Source organism: Brugia malayi (genome assembly GCF_000002995.4).
Source record: "Brugia malayi strain FR3 genome assembly, contig: Bm_v4_Chr2_contig_001, whole genome shotgun sequence".
NCBI lineage: Eukaryota > Metazoa > Nematoda > Chromadorea > Rhabditida > Onchocercidae > Brugia > Brugia malayi.
In genome coordinates this window covers 10,155,282-10,170,190 of record NW_025062476.1, presented here as the reverse complement: position 1 = coordinate 10,170,190, position 14,909 = coordinate 10,155,282, and the positions used below count along the sequence as shown (strand labels likewise).

Below are 14,909 nucleotides of genomic sequence, written 5' to 3'. Positions count from 1 at the left end.
GTGTGTGTGTGTGTGTGTGTGTGTGTGTGTGTGTGTGTGTGTGTGTCTGTGTGTGTGTGTGTGTGTGTGTGTGTGTGTGTGTGTGTGTGTGTGTGTGTGTGTGTGTGTGTGTGTGTGTGTGTGTGTGTGTGTGTGTGTGTGTGTTTGTCTGTCTGTCTGTCTGTCTGTCTCATTTAATGTGTGTTTTTAAAGGAATCACACAAAAATTTAGAGCATAAAGGCCTATTTATTTTTGCAAGTTTTTCTTATCTGTCATTCTATATTTCATATATTGGCTGCCATGCAAGAATGCCTTAAAAAGTGCCTTAAGTCTTCTTTCTTGCACTCTTCAAGTCTTTCCTTATCAATATGCTATTATGATAGAAAGGGAACAAAAGTCTGATATGGCACAATTTGAAAATGCTAAACAGTCGAAATAAACAGTTTATAATCTCGGCTCTCATTAGTATTAATTTGACATGTAGAAAATAATAATTATTCATTGTAAGAATGTTGCAGTGATTAGAAGTTATATATTATTAAGTAAATAAGGACAACGATAATAAATACATACATATATATATATATATATATCTTCACCGAATTTAGATATTTTATATGGACAAAATAAATTTACTGTGCTAATTAATACCATATTGCTTGCTTACTTAATTACCAAATCAATATTCACATATAGAATTGTTTACTTAACTAGTAGTGTTACAATGGCTCATTCCAACACCTAATTTAATTCCCATTGTGATATGTTCACACATTAGCAGTTGAAAAATGTGGACCGTCGTCAAATTACACCAACCAATTAACTTACTGTTCAAATTATTGATGGTTGTTTACATTCTCGCATCACACTAATTATTTGTTTGCTTATTTGTCTACAAAAAAATGTGCTACTGATGCATTAATGCTAAATGCTATTTGGGCGTAAATGACAAAGGCAAGAAGCGCCTTCCTCACTTTTCTTTTACCATTTTATAGCAAAGATTATAGCTTACATTTAAAGGAATATTTCGGAGACACAACTGTAATCGTTTACTATTGCCACCAAACATACACTCCCATAAGTGTTACTTCGAAAAGATCACTGATTGTTATAAGCAGTCTTTTTCTTTCTAAATACTTTACTTTTACCTTTTTGATTCCGCATATCACTTCCGGAAATTGTTAAATATTCCCTATGCGACTTCTCGAATGTAAACGATTTCATCCAAAAATTTAATTTTTTTTCTGGCAATTTAATTTAACCTGAAAAATTCAGATTCGAAATTTCATTATCGATCACTAACTTCAACAAGGATTATTCTTTCATCTGCCACAACAGATTATTCGTTTGCAAGAACTAAAAATCACTTAATATGGTGTAAATAATTGATGAAACCCGAGATTACCTTTTCTCACATCGCAATTAAAATTTATATTCTAAAAGCTCTAATGTAAATGTAATTCGATGCAACGACGTTCCGTACATTGACAGATCTATCAAATTTGACCTATGAAATGTTGCAAGAAGGGAAAAATCGATGAACAAAAAAATGCAAACAAATGGAAAGTTAAATTTCTGGAATTGGCAAAAATGCTACATGACAGATCACGTAAATCCTCTGAACCATTTTTCTACGGTGTACTTCAAATAATTTAAAATACCTGTTCTTCACTATCATTGATGCAACCATAAAAATTTACAACGACAACGAATTTTTGCGACGATGAAATAATGGAAGCGATAAAAAGTAGGGAATCCCCCGGGAACTTTTACAAACAAATTTTAAGCTTAAAAAACAATCCCATTGATTAATTCTCATCAGGATATCTAGTTTCTTCATAATGTATGGAAATTCAAGAACATTAATTATATTCAAAATATTATGACTATCGGATAATCTCTAAGGAATGCTTAAATACTTGAAAACCATATGGTATCAGTACATTATTAATTTACAAGCACCCAGAAATTCACTATTTTTAAATATTAAGCATTAATTCATCAACATTATGTTCTTTTATGATTGGCTACAAGAAAAACAATTGTCAATAATAAATAGTTAAGCGATTTGTTGATAATAAAAGCTGTAATCGATAACGATTCAATCACTGTGGATAATAAGTTAAAGATGAATTTATTCATGAAAGATTCTCTCTAAAGATGAACTTATTCATGAGAAGATTCTCTAAATTCCAGCAGTTTTAGCTTCATAAAAGCATTTTGTTTTCATTTCGGTATAGCATCATGAATTCATCGAAAAACTACCATTTTCGAGCAAAAAAAGAAGGTGAAGAAAATCGATGATAATATAATGTCACAGCACACGCAATATGTAAACAATATTTAGTATCAGAGTATAGTGGTAGCAGTCATGGAAATAATAATAGCGCAATGGCAGTAGTAATAATTATCATTATAATTATAATAATAATGGTAATAGTAATAATAATAGCAATAATAATAATAATGAATTAATAGCAACAGTCAAAAATTAGCAATAATAAGAATTAATTGCTTTTGGGGATGCTTACTAGAAGGGTAAAATGCAATTAGAAGGGTAAAATGCTCTTTTGTAATGCAATTTTGGCAGTTGCAAAAGAAAAAATGGCTTGAGGTTTTCTTGTTTTGAAGTTAATTTCTTATTTTTTCTCTCATTGTCCTTTCGGTGATTATTTATTAGTGATGAAATGTATACGACAAGCAAAACTTAATGAAAATTTCAAGATTTATTTATCGAATCTTTACAGAAAGGTTAAAATGCAGCATGTCGTAAAGAATTATTTAGGGAATGAAGTATGAACTGCTCAACATTTTCGATTTTTAATAAATTTATTGCTTTTCTTAAAAATTGTAAATAATCACTGATGCATAATGGGCGTGAGATTTTGTTTAAAAATGCCATAAAATTTTCTAGTTTTTAAAATATTTTCTCTTATTTGTCCTGAAATTAAAGTTCTATTGACTTAATGTTTCCTTGTACTTCAAAAGCAAGAAAGATTCAAACAGTGGCAGGAGTTGCGACAGTTGCTGATATGATGTATCTGGGAACTGTGCTAGTGATAGTATCGATGCTGGTGCCTTGAACGATCGCCGAATTGAATCCGGCAGGTGACGACAGCAGTGATGACGATCGCAGCAAGACATCTCTCGGTGACGGTGTCGAATTCCCGGCTTTTCTTCCTTTTGCTCCTCCTCTCGAACATACTACTTCTCCGGATGCTCCTCCTTCAGTTCCATAATTCTGTGTAACTTCATCTGGAAAAAATACCATCGACATCGTTCTAACCATCAATCACTTTTTTTTATAGCTGCAGCAAAGTTCAACAAATTTTTTAAGTGAAGTCTTAATCATTAATGCCTAATCTTTTTTTCTCTCCAAGCTACTAATTTATTTAATTTTAAATTTATATTACATAATTTAAGTTTCAGTAAAAGACAAGAAAGGAATATCTGTGAAATAAATAATAAGAAATTCTTTTTCTTCATTTTAACTTTTTTTGAGTGTATTTTAAGATAATATATTGTAACATAAAAGTGATCCTAACTAGTATTGGGTGATAATTCAGATTTCATAATAAAGCATTCAAAGGTCAAAATAGTAAGAATATTGATATACAAAATGATAAATATCTCTCAAAAATTGAATAAGACTAACGTTGATGATATTAAATGTGTGTTTGAAAGATGGAAAAATTGTTACGTAACAAACTGATGGTGTATTTTTTGGAAAAAATTGAAACGTACAATTACTTGTGGACTTGACAAAATGAAATTTATACCGATATGTATATAATAGGTTAGTAGTAATAAAGTTAGTTTACGATTCAATAAGAAATAGATAATAAGCATCTAAGGAAGACATTTTGGCTCTCTGCAAAAAGATTTATTACTCACATTTGGACAGGAATTTGATTACTTTCAGGAAATATCATTATAAGGATGAATAAATTCAGCTTGGTAAGTGTTGTAGAATGTTTTCAATTTTAGCGCAAACACTTTTAAAATGCTTCCTGTTTACCTTTTAGTTTGATTGTAAAATCCATCCATTCATAACTAATTAGAGAAACATTGAAGACGAAATTCATCACAATGAAGACACATCAACAAAACAGACGAACACAGACTGTGAATAAAAAGTTCTTTTTTTTTTTTTTTTTTGTAATGAGTGAAATTGAAAATTCTTTACCGTATGAAATTAATCAATTATTTTTCTAAATTTAATCCCAAATTTCACGAATGAAACCTTAAAGATGAAGAGACTAGGCGCTAGAAGGAAAGTCCCAAATAGAACAAAGAAATTGAAAATTTATCGCACTCTCTAAGGTGTTATTAAAATGAAAACCAAAAGAAAAAAAAATTATGGTCTCTACGTCCCACACTTATTTTATTGCAAATTAAATATAATCAGGGAGCAATCATTTTTGATCGGTTCAAACTGTCTTTCGAACTCAATTATGGTCGATAGTGATAAGCTTTTTATGACAAATCGTCATAGTATAAATCAGTTTAATCATTACATTACTTTTACTGATGTTTTCTCGCCGTTTCAGTTTACTCCGATTTATCCGGCAAATTGTCGAATTCTCGTTCGCATGTAATTTATTGGATGAAATTGAAAACTGTGTTTTCTTTTGGAGAGAGTACTGCTACCTTAATTTATTCACTCTTTTAATATAGATGGAGTAATTTTAGAAATGGGAGTTGCTTGAAAACGGAAGCTTATTACGGTTTTAGGAAGTGAAATGGAGGGAAAGAGAGAGAGAGAGAGCAGGAGATAGAGAGACTGCTTCTAGAAGGATTTATAAAGAATACACTTCAGTGCACTTATTCAGTCGGATAAGCAATCTAAAAATTCGGTAAGCAATTTAAATTTTTGCGAAATGAGCTTCATTTGCAGCATTTGGAATGGAACTTTATTGAATTATTCAGTGAGAAGTACCACATAATATTATGCAAAGTGCAAGGAAGCAATCTGAATTTCGCCAATTTGGATAAGCTCTATAACAATAAACAAATAAATAATCATTTAAAACGACAAGCATTTCTCAACTTAGACTGTTTACACTCAGAATTTCAAGCTACTTTAGAGTGATGCTGTTGTGGTCTATCTAATAGCATTATTTTAGACTTGGTGCATTAATTAATTATTAATTAGGTCTGGAAGTTGGTCATCTGTAATTCATCTTTCTTCTTCATTCTTCTAAATCCTTAACTATAGAAAGAAAACGAGTTCTTTCAGTTCTAATTAGACATGTGTAAAAATACATTAATCACTTTTGGAAAAAAAATATTTAAAGTTATTAGTATAATTTGAAGATGAATATTTTACACTAGATAAGTCTTATAGAACCAAAGTAGATAGATAAATGAGGTACTTTTGAAAAGTTGAAATTTATGAGAGATACTTAAAAAGAAAAGTAAGTGGAAAGTGGGAAAAAACACAATGAAATCAAAGTGGGAAAAAACACAATGAAATCAAAGTGGGAAAAAACACAATGAAATCAATTGGATAGAAAATGAACAAAGAATTTGCTTTGTTTTGAATGAAAATAAATTGAAAAGAAAAGTGACCAATCCAATAATACACTAATTTTATTCCTTCCTTTCAAAAAGCTCTACACTACTGTTTACAATATCAAAGAAACGAAAAAATATTTTTTAAGATTTTAAGTGAAAAGCCTGGAGAAAAAAGTGAGAAGAAATAATCGAAACAGATAAAAGATTGTTTCAAGTTCTTTGGTGAAAGGATGCATTACAAATGAATCTTACATTATCCGTAAATGCTTTTAATTAGTGTTTTAGGTTTATATTGTCTAGTTTCTGTCATTTCTTGTTCAGGAAAATTATTTGTGAATAACTATTTCGTTTTCACAGTCAACTTGAAATCATCTAATCATATTCAATTGTTCAAATTACCTCATCTATTCTAATTATTGAAGCTGAAAGCATCGATTACATATCTATCTGTTCGATCTAATTCTTTCACTTTTCTTTTTTTTGATATGAGAGAAGGATTTTTAGTGTAAATATAAATTTCACAATATCAGCCATCAACGAAACAAAAAGATATGAAGAGAGAATGAGAAAGCATGAATATTTGCAGAAAATGAAATATGCAAAAAAATTTTTTTTGATGAAGCGAAGACTTAAATTAGACACAGAAGTAAAAGTAACAAATAATAATCACTAGGAAAATTCGAAGAAAAATCCTTTCCTTGTTATCTTCAGAAATAGACGTATTTTTTAATTTATAAGTTTTGACCATTGTTGGAAATGAATATGACTAGAAAATAATATATGAATTGAAAATGCATATAAGGTATTCACTTCGTATCTTTTCGATGGAGTAGACAAAGCGATTTATGAAGAAGACACATCTGGTGAAAATGTGATGAACCAAATGCGCTTTTTTTTCTTATAACAATGAATTATTTTATGATTGATGGATGAATGAAAGAAGGAAGACGAATGAGCCACACTTTCACAACTAAAAGATTGTCAAAATTGGATAGACATGCTTTTAGAATGCTAATTATCTCAATGATATGATAAGACTTACTTCACTTTGGGAAGATTCTTTCCTTTATCTATCTATTCACAAATAATTAGTTTCTTTTTTTGGAGGGAAAAGAGATGAGATAATTTTGTTACATAAAAAGAAAATAAATAAAGTTTTGATTAGTGGTCGCTTCCTTTGATTTTGTTAGCTTGAATTCTGCTAGACCATACATTTACCCTTCCCTCCCAATTATTTCTTGAAAGGATTACAGTGGGGGTCATTTTTGTTTTGCAGCTAATATCTTGCTGTACACAGAGTGCACTCTAATCTTTCTTTCTTTTTCTGTTCATTTCTCCTCTCTCTCTCTCTCTCCACCTTTTAAAATTTCCTTTAGTCTCAACCAATTTTTTTTCATGCAAAACAAGAAAAGACTTTGAAATGTCGAAATGCTATAAAATTATTCAAATGTCCCAGCTTAGTCGCTTTTTAGTGCTTAGAAGTAGTCTAAACCTATTTAACGTCTAACTTCTAACATTCAAATGATTGATATTAGCCATCTTTAATCTCAGTTTCCCACTACTTCAATAAATTTCAAAGATGTAAGCACAACTTTTTCATGAAGAAAACAAAAAATAAAAGCAAAGCAAAAACTATTAAAAAGCAATCAACAAATCTCTTCTTGAATATTATATATTTCTAAAAGATACAAAAATTCTTGTCTTTTTCCATTTTAATTTTTCCATATAAAAATTATTTGTCAGAACATATTGAACAATTTTTTGCTTCCTCAAATTGAGATGAGACATTATGGAAATGCGCAGCTTCTTCCTTCATTTAATGGATAATGACGCAATATGGGATATGTCATAGGTAGGTGTACCTATATTTCCTTCTGCTGTAACTAAATCGCAATAAATCATCATTGATATGAAGTAAACATGAATGACTATGACAACAACAGCAACATCTGCATATCTTTTCATTTTTATTTAATATTATCTTATCCAAAATTACTTCTATATTTTCTAATAATTTTTCCAAGATTCTGTTTTTATGTATGAGTGGGTAAAATTATTATTTAAAATGTTTAAAAATTTCTCAAAAGATTTTAAAAGTTTTCAGATTAATTCACATTTCAGTGAATTCATTCAGTAATACGAATTTGAAAATTCATTAATTATAGCTATTTCTTACATTTAATCATTACTTTTTTTATGATCTTTTGTGATAGTTTATATATTTCTTAAAATTTAAACATCATCATGTAAAAATGTAATTTTCGAAGTCGTAAATATTGTATTATTTTTAATCAGTCAGTATTTCGTTAATTTATTGGTGCTATCACTAAATAAGATTAAATGACCAAAGTTAAGGCCATTATGAGGATTCTAATAGATTGGGCTCAGATGGTCATTTTCTAAAAAGACACACTATAAAAGTATTCATCGTTTAACTTCCTTGCCCTAAAAATCCATAAATCGCATAAAGGTCAGGAAATACTCTATCAATGCTAACTAATTTAGTTGAAGAGATTTATGTGCTTCAAGACTGGAAAAAAAAATGTGTTAAATATTTCTACAAAATGTCTCAATGAATCAGCAGTGCTTTCCAATCAAAAACAATGAAAGAGGATAAACACGTAAGGTCGAAAAAAATATCAATAAAAAAGATAAGTTTAATTTGCTAAACATCAACAAAATAAATTCTTAAAATGATGATACTTTAATAAAATTGGATAAGTGAATTTGCTCAAATCAAAAAGACATGCGGTAAGTAAGGTAAAGAAGATCCGATGTGATGATTTAGTACCATTTTCATGTTTATTCCAACCTGTCTGGCTTCTATCGTATTTTTTTATCATCTAATTGCATATGTATTTTTAAAAAAGTTTCAAATGAACTGAGTGATACATTTTTCATTAAATATAAAATTTGATCCGTTCTCCTACTTTCAACCCTACCACACTTATATAAACAGAATGAAGAGAGTGCGACCTTTTTCTTTCTGCCCTTCTCGTTTCGGATTAACCTAATTCTTCTTAGTATAGATATTGTATTATGATAAGGGCATTTCATTAAATCCTACATTGTATTAAACCGATTGTTATTATTATCATTATTATTATTAGTAGTAGTAGTAGTGTATGATCACTACTGTTATTTTATTATCATATCATTACATTATCACTACATAATCGTCATTATTATGAAATAGGTGCGTTTTAACAGTACCGCATTTCAAAGAAAGCAGAACACATATTTGTTGAGAAGAAGCGAATATATCACTGATACTCTATCACTTAACACTTAATCAATGTCAAAAACCCTTTTCCCTTGTTGTATGAACAACATGGGAAGGTCAATGGAAGGAAGCAGCAACAGGACGAGTTAAAAAGAACAGAAAGTTGAGGAAAGATTGGTGCTGTGAGAGTGATGGGAATAAATGAATGAATGTTTTGATGAAATAAAAAAAAAAAAGAAAGAAAATTAGGCTAATATATGCTAGCATAGAAATGCTAATTTGAAATAAATATAAAAAAAGAAAGTAGAACAGAAGAACGCATTTAAAATTTATCAAAATCTTTTATGTGTCATTATTAAGATTATCTATTATCATTACTGTGGAAATATTGCCAACAATATATTTCAGCTAAATTAATTACGATCAATTAAATATGTTACCATTCAACCGTCTTCGAAGTTCTTCCATTTTATGACAGTAACGTTGATCACGGCTTGGTCGATATTCTTCTATTATCCAATTTTGATTATTAATCCACAAACGATATAAATATCTTATTAAACTAGTGTTTGTCTGAAAAAAAAATAAACTTTGAAAAATTTATAAAATTCGAATAATCTTTTTATATCCACAAACTTTTTACTGTAGTACTCAAGTAATTATTCATAAGCTATTCAAGTAATTCGAACAACACTAGTTTAGAGTAATTCAGTAATTACAGTAATTAATTCTAGATAGTTAGAAGTAATCAAAATAGTAGATAGAATAATTAGCCTTAAAATGAGTATATATTGCAACAAAAAGTGATAGCAAGAAGAGAAATGCAGGAAGAAAAGTGTATGAGTTGAATAAAGTTTCCCACTTGCCATCATTTCCTTTCGTAATTATTTCACTGAAATTTAATCATAAATATTGGACTTAAAGGAATTTTAAAGTATATTTTATGTCTAATAAACTTAAGCTTAAAGAGACTTTATTTTGTTTCCTACAATAGCACACACTATGAAAATATAGATTTTTCTAATTATTGATTTCAATATTTTTTATTTTTGCAATTTTTCTTAGAAAAAAAAAAAAAAATTATGAAAAGAAAAAGAGAAAACGAACGGATTGTCCTGCATCGTATTATTGTTTCTTTCTAAATTCTTTTCAATGCAAAAACAAATCAGTGATGTAATTGAAGTTAGGAACATTAGCGTTGCAGCTATGATAAACACTATCAGATAACGTAAATCATATCTTGAAATCGATGGTAAACGTAAATTTTGCCACTGAAAGTTTTTGCTATACTTTTTTGTGATTCTGTAAAGCTATGAATGGTGCGATGACAATTCGAGTGGTTGATATACGCACTTGTTTTATTATTGAAATGAAGAAAAGAAAGTAGATTTTAAATGACTTCAGTATTTTAAATGATTGATACTGACTTACATCAATGATATTTCGTAGGCGGTATTTGTAAAGACAAAGTTCACATATTGCTGGACGCTTCAATTTATGAGCGCAAATTGTCAACCAGTGCTGAACAGTATGTTTTGTTTTGAATCGATTTTGAACTATTAAACCAAATTCGTGACAAAAATAATAATATTTGATTGTAATTAAACCTATGCGATGAAAAAAGGAAAGAGACGAGGTGCTAACGCAATGAACATACATTTTAGAAATTGTTCCATAGCAATTATGCAAATTTTCATTGAAATTTCCACATTTAAAGTAATTGGTAGAAACTTACTAGGAGACATGATATATGGACGTACTTCAGGGAACCGGTACAACGACACGGGGAAATGAGCGGATCCTCAGAACTACCAAAACTGTGACATATTCGACAAAATTTCTCGATTACCGTTTCATTCGGTGAAAGTATACTGCAATCTGTTACTGTAAGCGAATGAAGTGTACCCGAATCAAAAAGCGCCACCTGAAATTCTTTTTATTTCATTATTGAACAACAGTTTCATCAATATTACAAAACTTTTACTGAAAAAGAGAGAGAATTGATTGATTCATCAAATTTATGCAAATCTCAAAAATTCACCAAAATTGCACAAAAGCATTCATAGATTAATTATAATTGAAATTTCAATGACAACAGTTAAAGCTCGCTATAGATTATTCTTAATTAATTAAAAAATAGATTATTTTGCTATAGATTATCTCTCAGAATATTCCCTTAATTAATATTTCATACTAACCTGATCGGCAAATTTCAGGTGAGTACCATTAACCAATGAATATGCAGTGCATATCTCACAAAATGCTCCATTGTCAGATACATGACTACACCCATTGCATTGCACTTCATTCCGGTCCAACGTTCTAACACACAACGAATAATGACAGTCATCACTAAACCTTCGACCATCATAGCATCCTTTCCTTGCTAAATCTGAAAAATATTCTGAATAGCTGAAAATGAAGTCCGATATATTGTTAAGACTGTCAATGAAATGTATAATTCCAAATTCAGGAAATCTCAAAGCACAAAAAAATTTTATACCATTAATTATTACTTTTAATTGAATGTAATAATTTTTCCCGCACTATTCTGGAATCTAAGATTACACAAAATGATATAATTTGTGTTATTGTAATGAAAAGTTTCTTTATACTTTGATACTTTTACTGTTGAAATAACATTTGCTGTTTTTCCATTTATAAATTATTTGCTATTGCTATGAAGATTGATAATATTGGGATTTTAACGAAGGAAACAGATGTTATAACGTTCCTCGACTTGCACCCAAGGATCTCGCTTGATCGATGATATCCCATGCATCATTCATCATTAAACTTTAAAGCCTAAATTTTTTAGTTCTCAAATGGGTCATTTTTCACTGCTTGTTACAACTAAATGCAGAAATTCTTGCTTTCTTTCTCTGAAATTCCAATTTGCACTTGCAGGAAAAATTCCTGAATTTAATTTGAGTTGTAAAGTATGTGTGTGTGTGTGTGACAATTGTTCAATTGTTTGATGTCCTAATTGCAGCTTACAACTCATTAAAAATTAAGCTTGATAATGATTAATAGATTCATGCTTGCTATTACTGGAAAGATCGACAAGAAAATGAAACTAAATGTTTATATGACGAATAATAATACATTTAGATAACTCAAGGCGACGAAGTATGCGGTAGTTGTTGCACAGATGTTCTAAGTAGGTACATTTATGACTTTCAGACTATCTAAACTAAGAAATGACCAAAACATTTGAAAGCTTATAATTATAATTATTACTCTTTTAATACGTTCATTTACTGTAGTAGAAGTAAGTAGGGAGTAAAGAAAAGCAAAGAAAAGTGAGCAAAATTTTATCTTACAAAGAAAGTCTTTACTAATGCATTTGTACTTTTCTCCTTCAACTATTGTCTTAAGTTAAAAAATGTTGAAGCTCAAAAGGCTCATTTAGCAAATCGCAGCTGAAATTACAATATTATTTGAAGAAATGTGAGAAATGCTTTTATGATTCTAATATTATGATAGTCATGGACTTCATCATACCTTTAAAATTTTCATTGCTTTTACTAGTCTCACCAATTTCATGTAGGCCACCGAGCATGCCGGAAATCTAAATTGGAAACAAATTTTAAATCAACAATGAAAGGTTGGAAAATAATTTTTGAAATAATTTTAGTGAAATGAACTGTGTCTTAATATCTTAAATACAAATGATCTTATAAATACCCACCGCTTAAACGATCTTCCTTCATTTTATTTCACTTTTGATCCCTTGATTTGAGCCAAATTCAATGAAAAAACTGGAAAATTTTCAAATTTTGAAACATACCGATTAAATTTGTTGGCGAGAAATTTTAACAAAATGCTATTCAAAGCAAAAACTCTAAGAATACATACCTTACGTACCACATAACGAGATTGCAACTGTCCGGATGATACTGCATAATCAGAGTTTGAAGCAGTAGGTCGTCGCTAAATTTGATAATAAAAGAATAGGAACAGACTTTTTTCTTTTAGAAGAAAAAAAAAAGAAAAATCATCATTTAAACTTAACTTGCATAAGCAATTTAATTAGTACTTTGATTTTGATTTTCAGCGAATAAAACTAAATAACAGTTCACACAGCAATTTAGATTTCAAAAGTTTTATTAGAAAAAGAAATGAAAGTGGCAGAAGAAATTTTTCTTTTCATCAACTAATCATAGGCTATCCTTGATAGAACTTATAGACTTATTAAATTAATTAAAAATTTCACAATTTCATTGCAATAGAAATATATAAGAAATTGTATCATTAATTGTTACGACAAATATTTTTATCATTCGTTCAACTTTTTAGTTGTGTTATTGACCCATCAATTTCTCATTTCATTTTATTGGAAATACATTTTCAGTTCATCGTCAGACTATTATTTTAGCACTTTATCAAGCAGTCGTTAGATTTCGTTCAGATGAGGCAACCAAACATAAAAAATTATTTTGGAAGAGTAATCACATTTCTTTCTCTGAATTGCTTCCCGAAATTTCACCACTGATGTATTTCATTGCTTTTTTTGGTTTTTTTTTTTCTCGTTTTTTCTTTTTTTTTTTTTTTTTTTTGTTTTTCGTGAAATGAAATTATGCTATTGGAGAACAATTTTTTTTAATCAAAATTTGGTTTTGTCATTTAGATCTGATGACTTTCCTTCGTATTGAATACACTATTTAAGTTTAAAGTTTTACTAAAATCTGACTAAAATGTCTTTTGCAATTTTTTTCTTCGAATAACAAAAGGAAAATATGAAGGAACATTCGTTTGAAGGAATTTTATCAGTTAGCTCTAGCTTTTTTATCGTATTTTATGTTCCGGAAAAGTGGATTAAGAGCAAAAAACTAGGCTTTAATCAACTTTTTTATATCAAAAATGAAAAAAAAAAAAAAAAAAAAAACGAGAAATCTTCTCGACACAAACGTGAACAGTAAATTTCAACGATAACTAAAACTAAATAATTAAATGATTTTTGACAGAAAGATGACCTAAAGAACTATCAGTGAAAATTTTTCAGATATTTAATTCGTAATCAATCTAACGGATAGTTCTAAACCATAGAGGTTAGTAAAAAATACCTTAAATAATTATATTAGTCATCAAAAATGATTTTATTAAAGGTCAAATAAGGGAAATAGAATGTGTCATCATTTTAAAGGCTCAGCTTGGATGAGAAATCAATTTTGCATAATATAAGTGATATTTTTCCCCAGATTCTTAAAAGTTATTTCATTTTTTTATGAGTCTATGCCACTACTGATTTAGCTCTTTCAAATGTTTAATTCAATTTCAATTTTTTAGTTGCACTGTTTCTAATTTGTGTACATAATTTATAGTATTTAAAATGCATACCGGGAATTCATGTCTGGAAACATTGTTCGTTGAGAGATAAATTTATCAATCATTTTAAACTTAAGTGGAAAATGTTCGGTAACAAATATATTAATTGACATTTGGTATAATTTATGATAACAGATTCGGAAATACTTACTCCTTTTCCACCGGTAAATCCTGAAGATCCTGATGCATTGTACATTGCTTTCTTTTCAGTCAAACAATTATTTTTAAGGCACAAACTGAAATTTATTCAAAGGCAGACCATTGATAAGAAAATGGTCATAGTTTATCATTAAGTGATAAGCAGAAGTTTTGAATGTTTTACAAATTTGTAAAGCTTAAAAGGGAACTAATCAATATTCCACGTTTAATAACACATTTAAAGGTACTTAGTTATTTATGGTTGATGTAAATTGTATAGTATAAAGCAAAGTAACAAAAAAGCGATTTCATTTACGTAATAATAAACTTTGATATTTACGTAATAATAGACTTGTGTGATAAATTTGTATGAGATTACTACCTACTTATCTACCTACCTATATAATAACATCAATAGTATTCAAATTTTACAAGCTAAAATGAAGTAAGTACATTTGGAGAGGAATAAACTACTAAAGAGGAAATATCTGACCGATCTCGAGAGCATTTAGTCTCAATATTTTTGTTTGGGTTAACGATTGCAAAAGTGGCAGAAGGAAGAAGTAAGGCAGTAATCCTTTGAGAATACTATGTCTTTTTGTGTTATTTGGCAATGATATAAATGAAGAAGGAAGAAACGGTTCGTTTAGGTTTAGGCAGGAAGGAAGAAAGGAAGCGCAATAGGGCGGTCGACCCGGCGGCGCATTATTACTACTATCGCGG

At 29.2% G+C, this 14,909-nt stretch overlaps 3 protein-coding genes across 3 annotated transcripts; 1 reads left to right on the top strand and 2 right to left on the bottom strand.

Annotated features, from left to right (window-relative positions):
* Positions 1–2,978: 2,978 nt before the first annotated feature.
* Positions 2,979–3,257, bottom strand: Bm9800 (Uncharacterized protein; the record flags this gene model as incomplete). Its single annotated transcript, XM_001900761.1, has 1 exon — positions 2,979–3,257. One exon carries the CDS (start codon positions 3,255–3,257, stop codon positions 2,979–2,981), a length of 279 nt encoding a protein of 92 aa, XP_001900796.1.
* A 5,886-nt stretch (positions 3,258–9,143) lies between these two features.
* Positions 9,144–14,244, bottom strand: Bma-marc-5 (membrane-associated RING-CH protein III, putative; the record flags this gene model as incomplete). Its single annotated transcript, XM_043079130.1, has 7 exons — positions 9,144–9,293; positions 10,152–10,241; positions 10,456–10,644; positions 10,919–11,112; positions 12,225–12,291; positions 12,579–12,653; positions 14,200–14,244. The coding sequence occupies 7 exons, from the start codon at positions 14,242–14,244 to the stop codon at positions 9,144–9,146; spliced, it is 810 nt and encodes a 269-aa protein (XP_042935064.1).
* On the top strand, positions 9,970–10,543 carry Bm13093 (Uncharacterized protein; the record flags this gene model as incomplete). Its single annotated transcript, XM_043079131.1, has 3 exons — positions 9,970–9,997; positions 10,170–10,248; positions 10,486–10,543. 3 exons carry the CDS (start codon positions 9,970–9,972, stop codon positions 10,541–10,543), a joined length of 165 nt encoding a protein of 54 aa, XP_042935065.1.
* Positions 14,245–14,909: the final 665 nt, after the last annotated feature.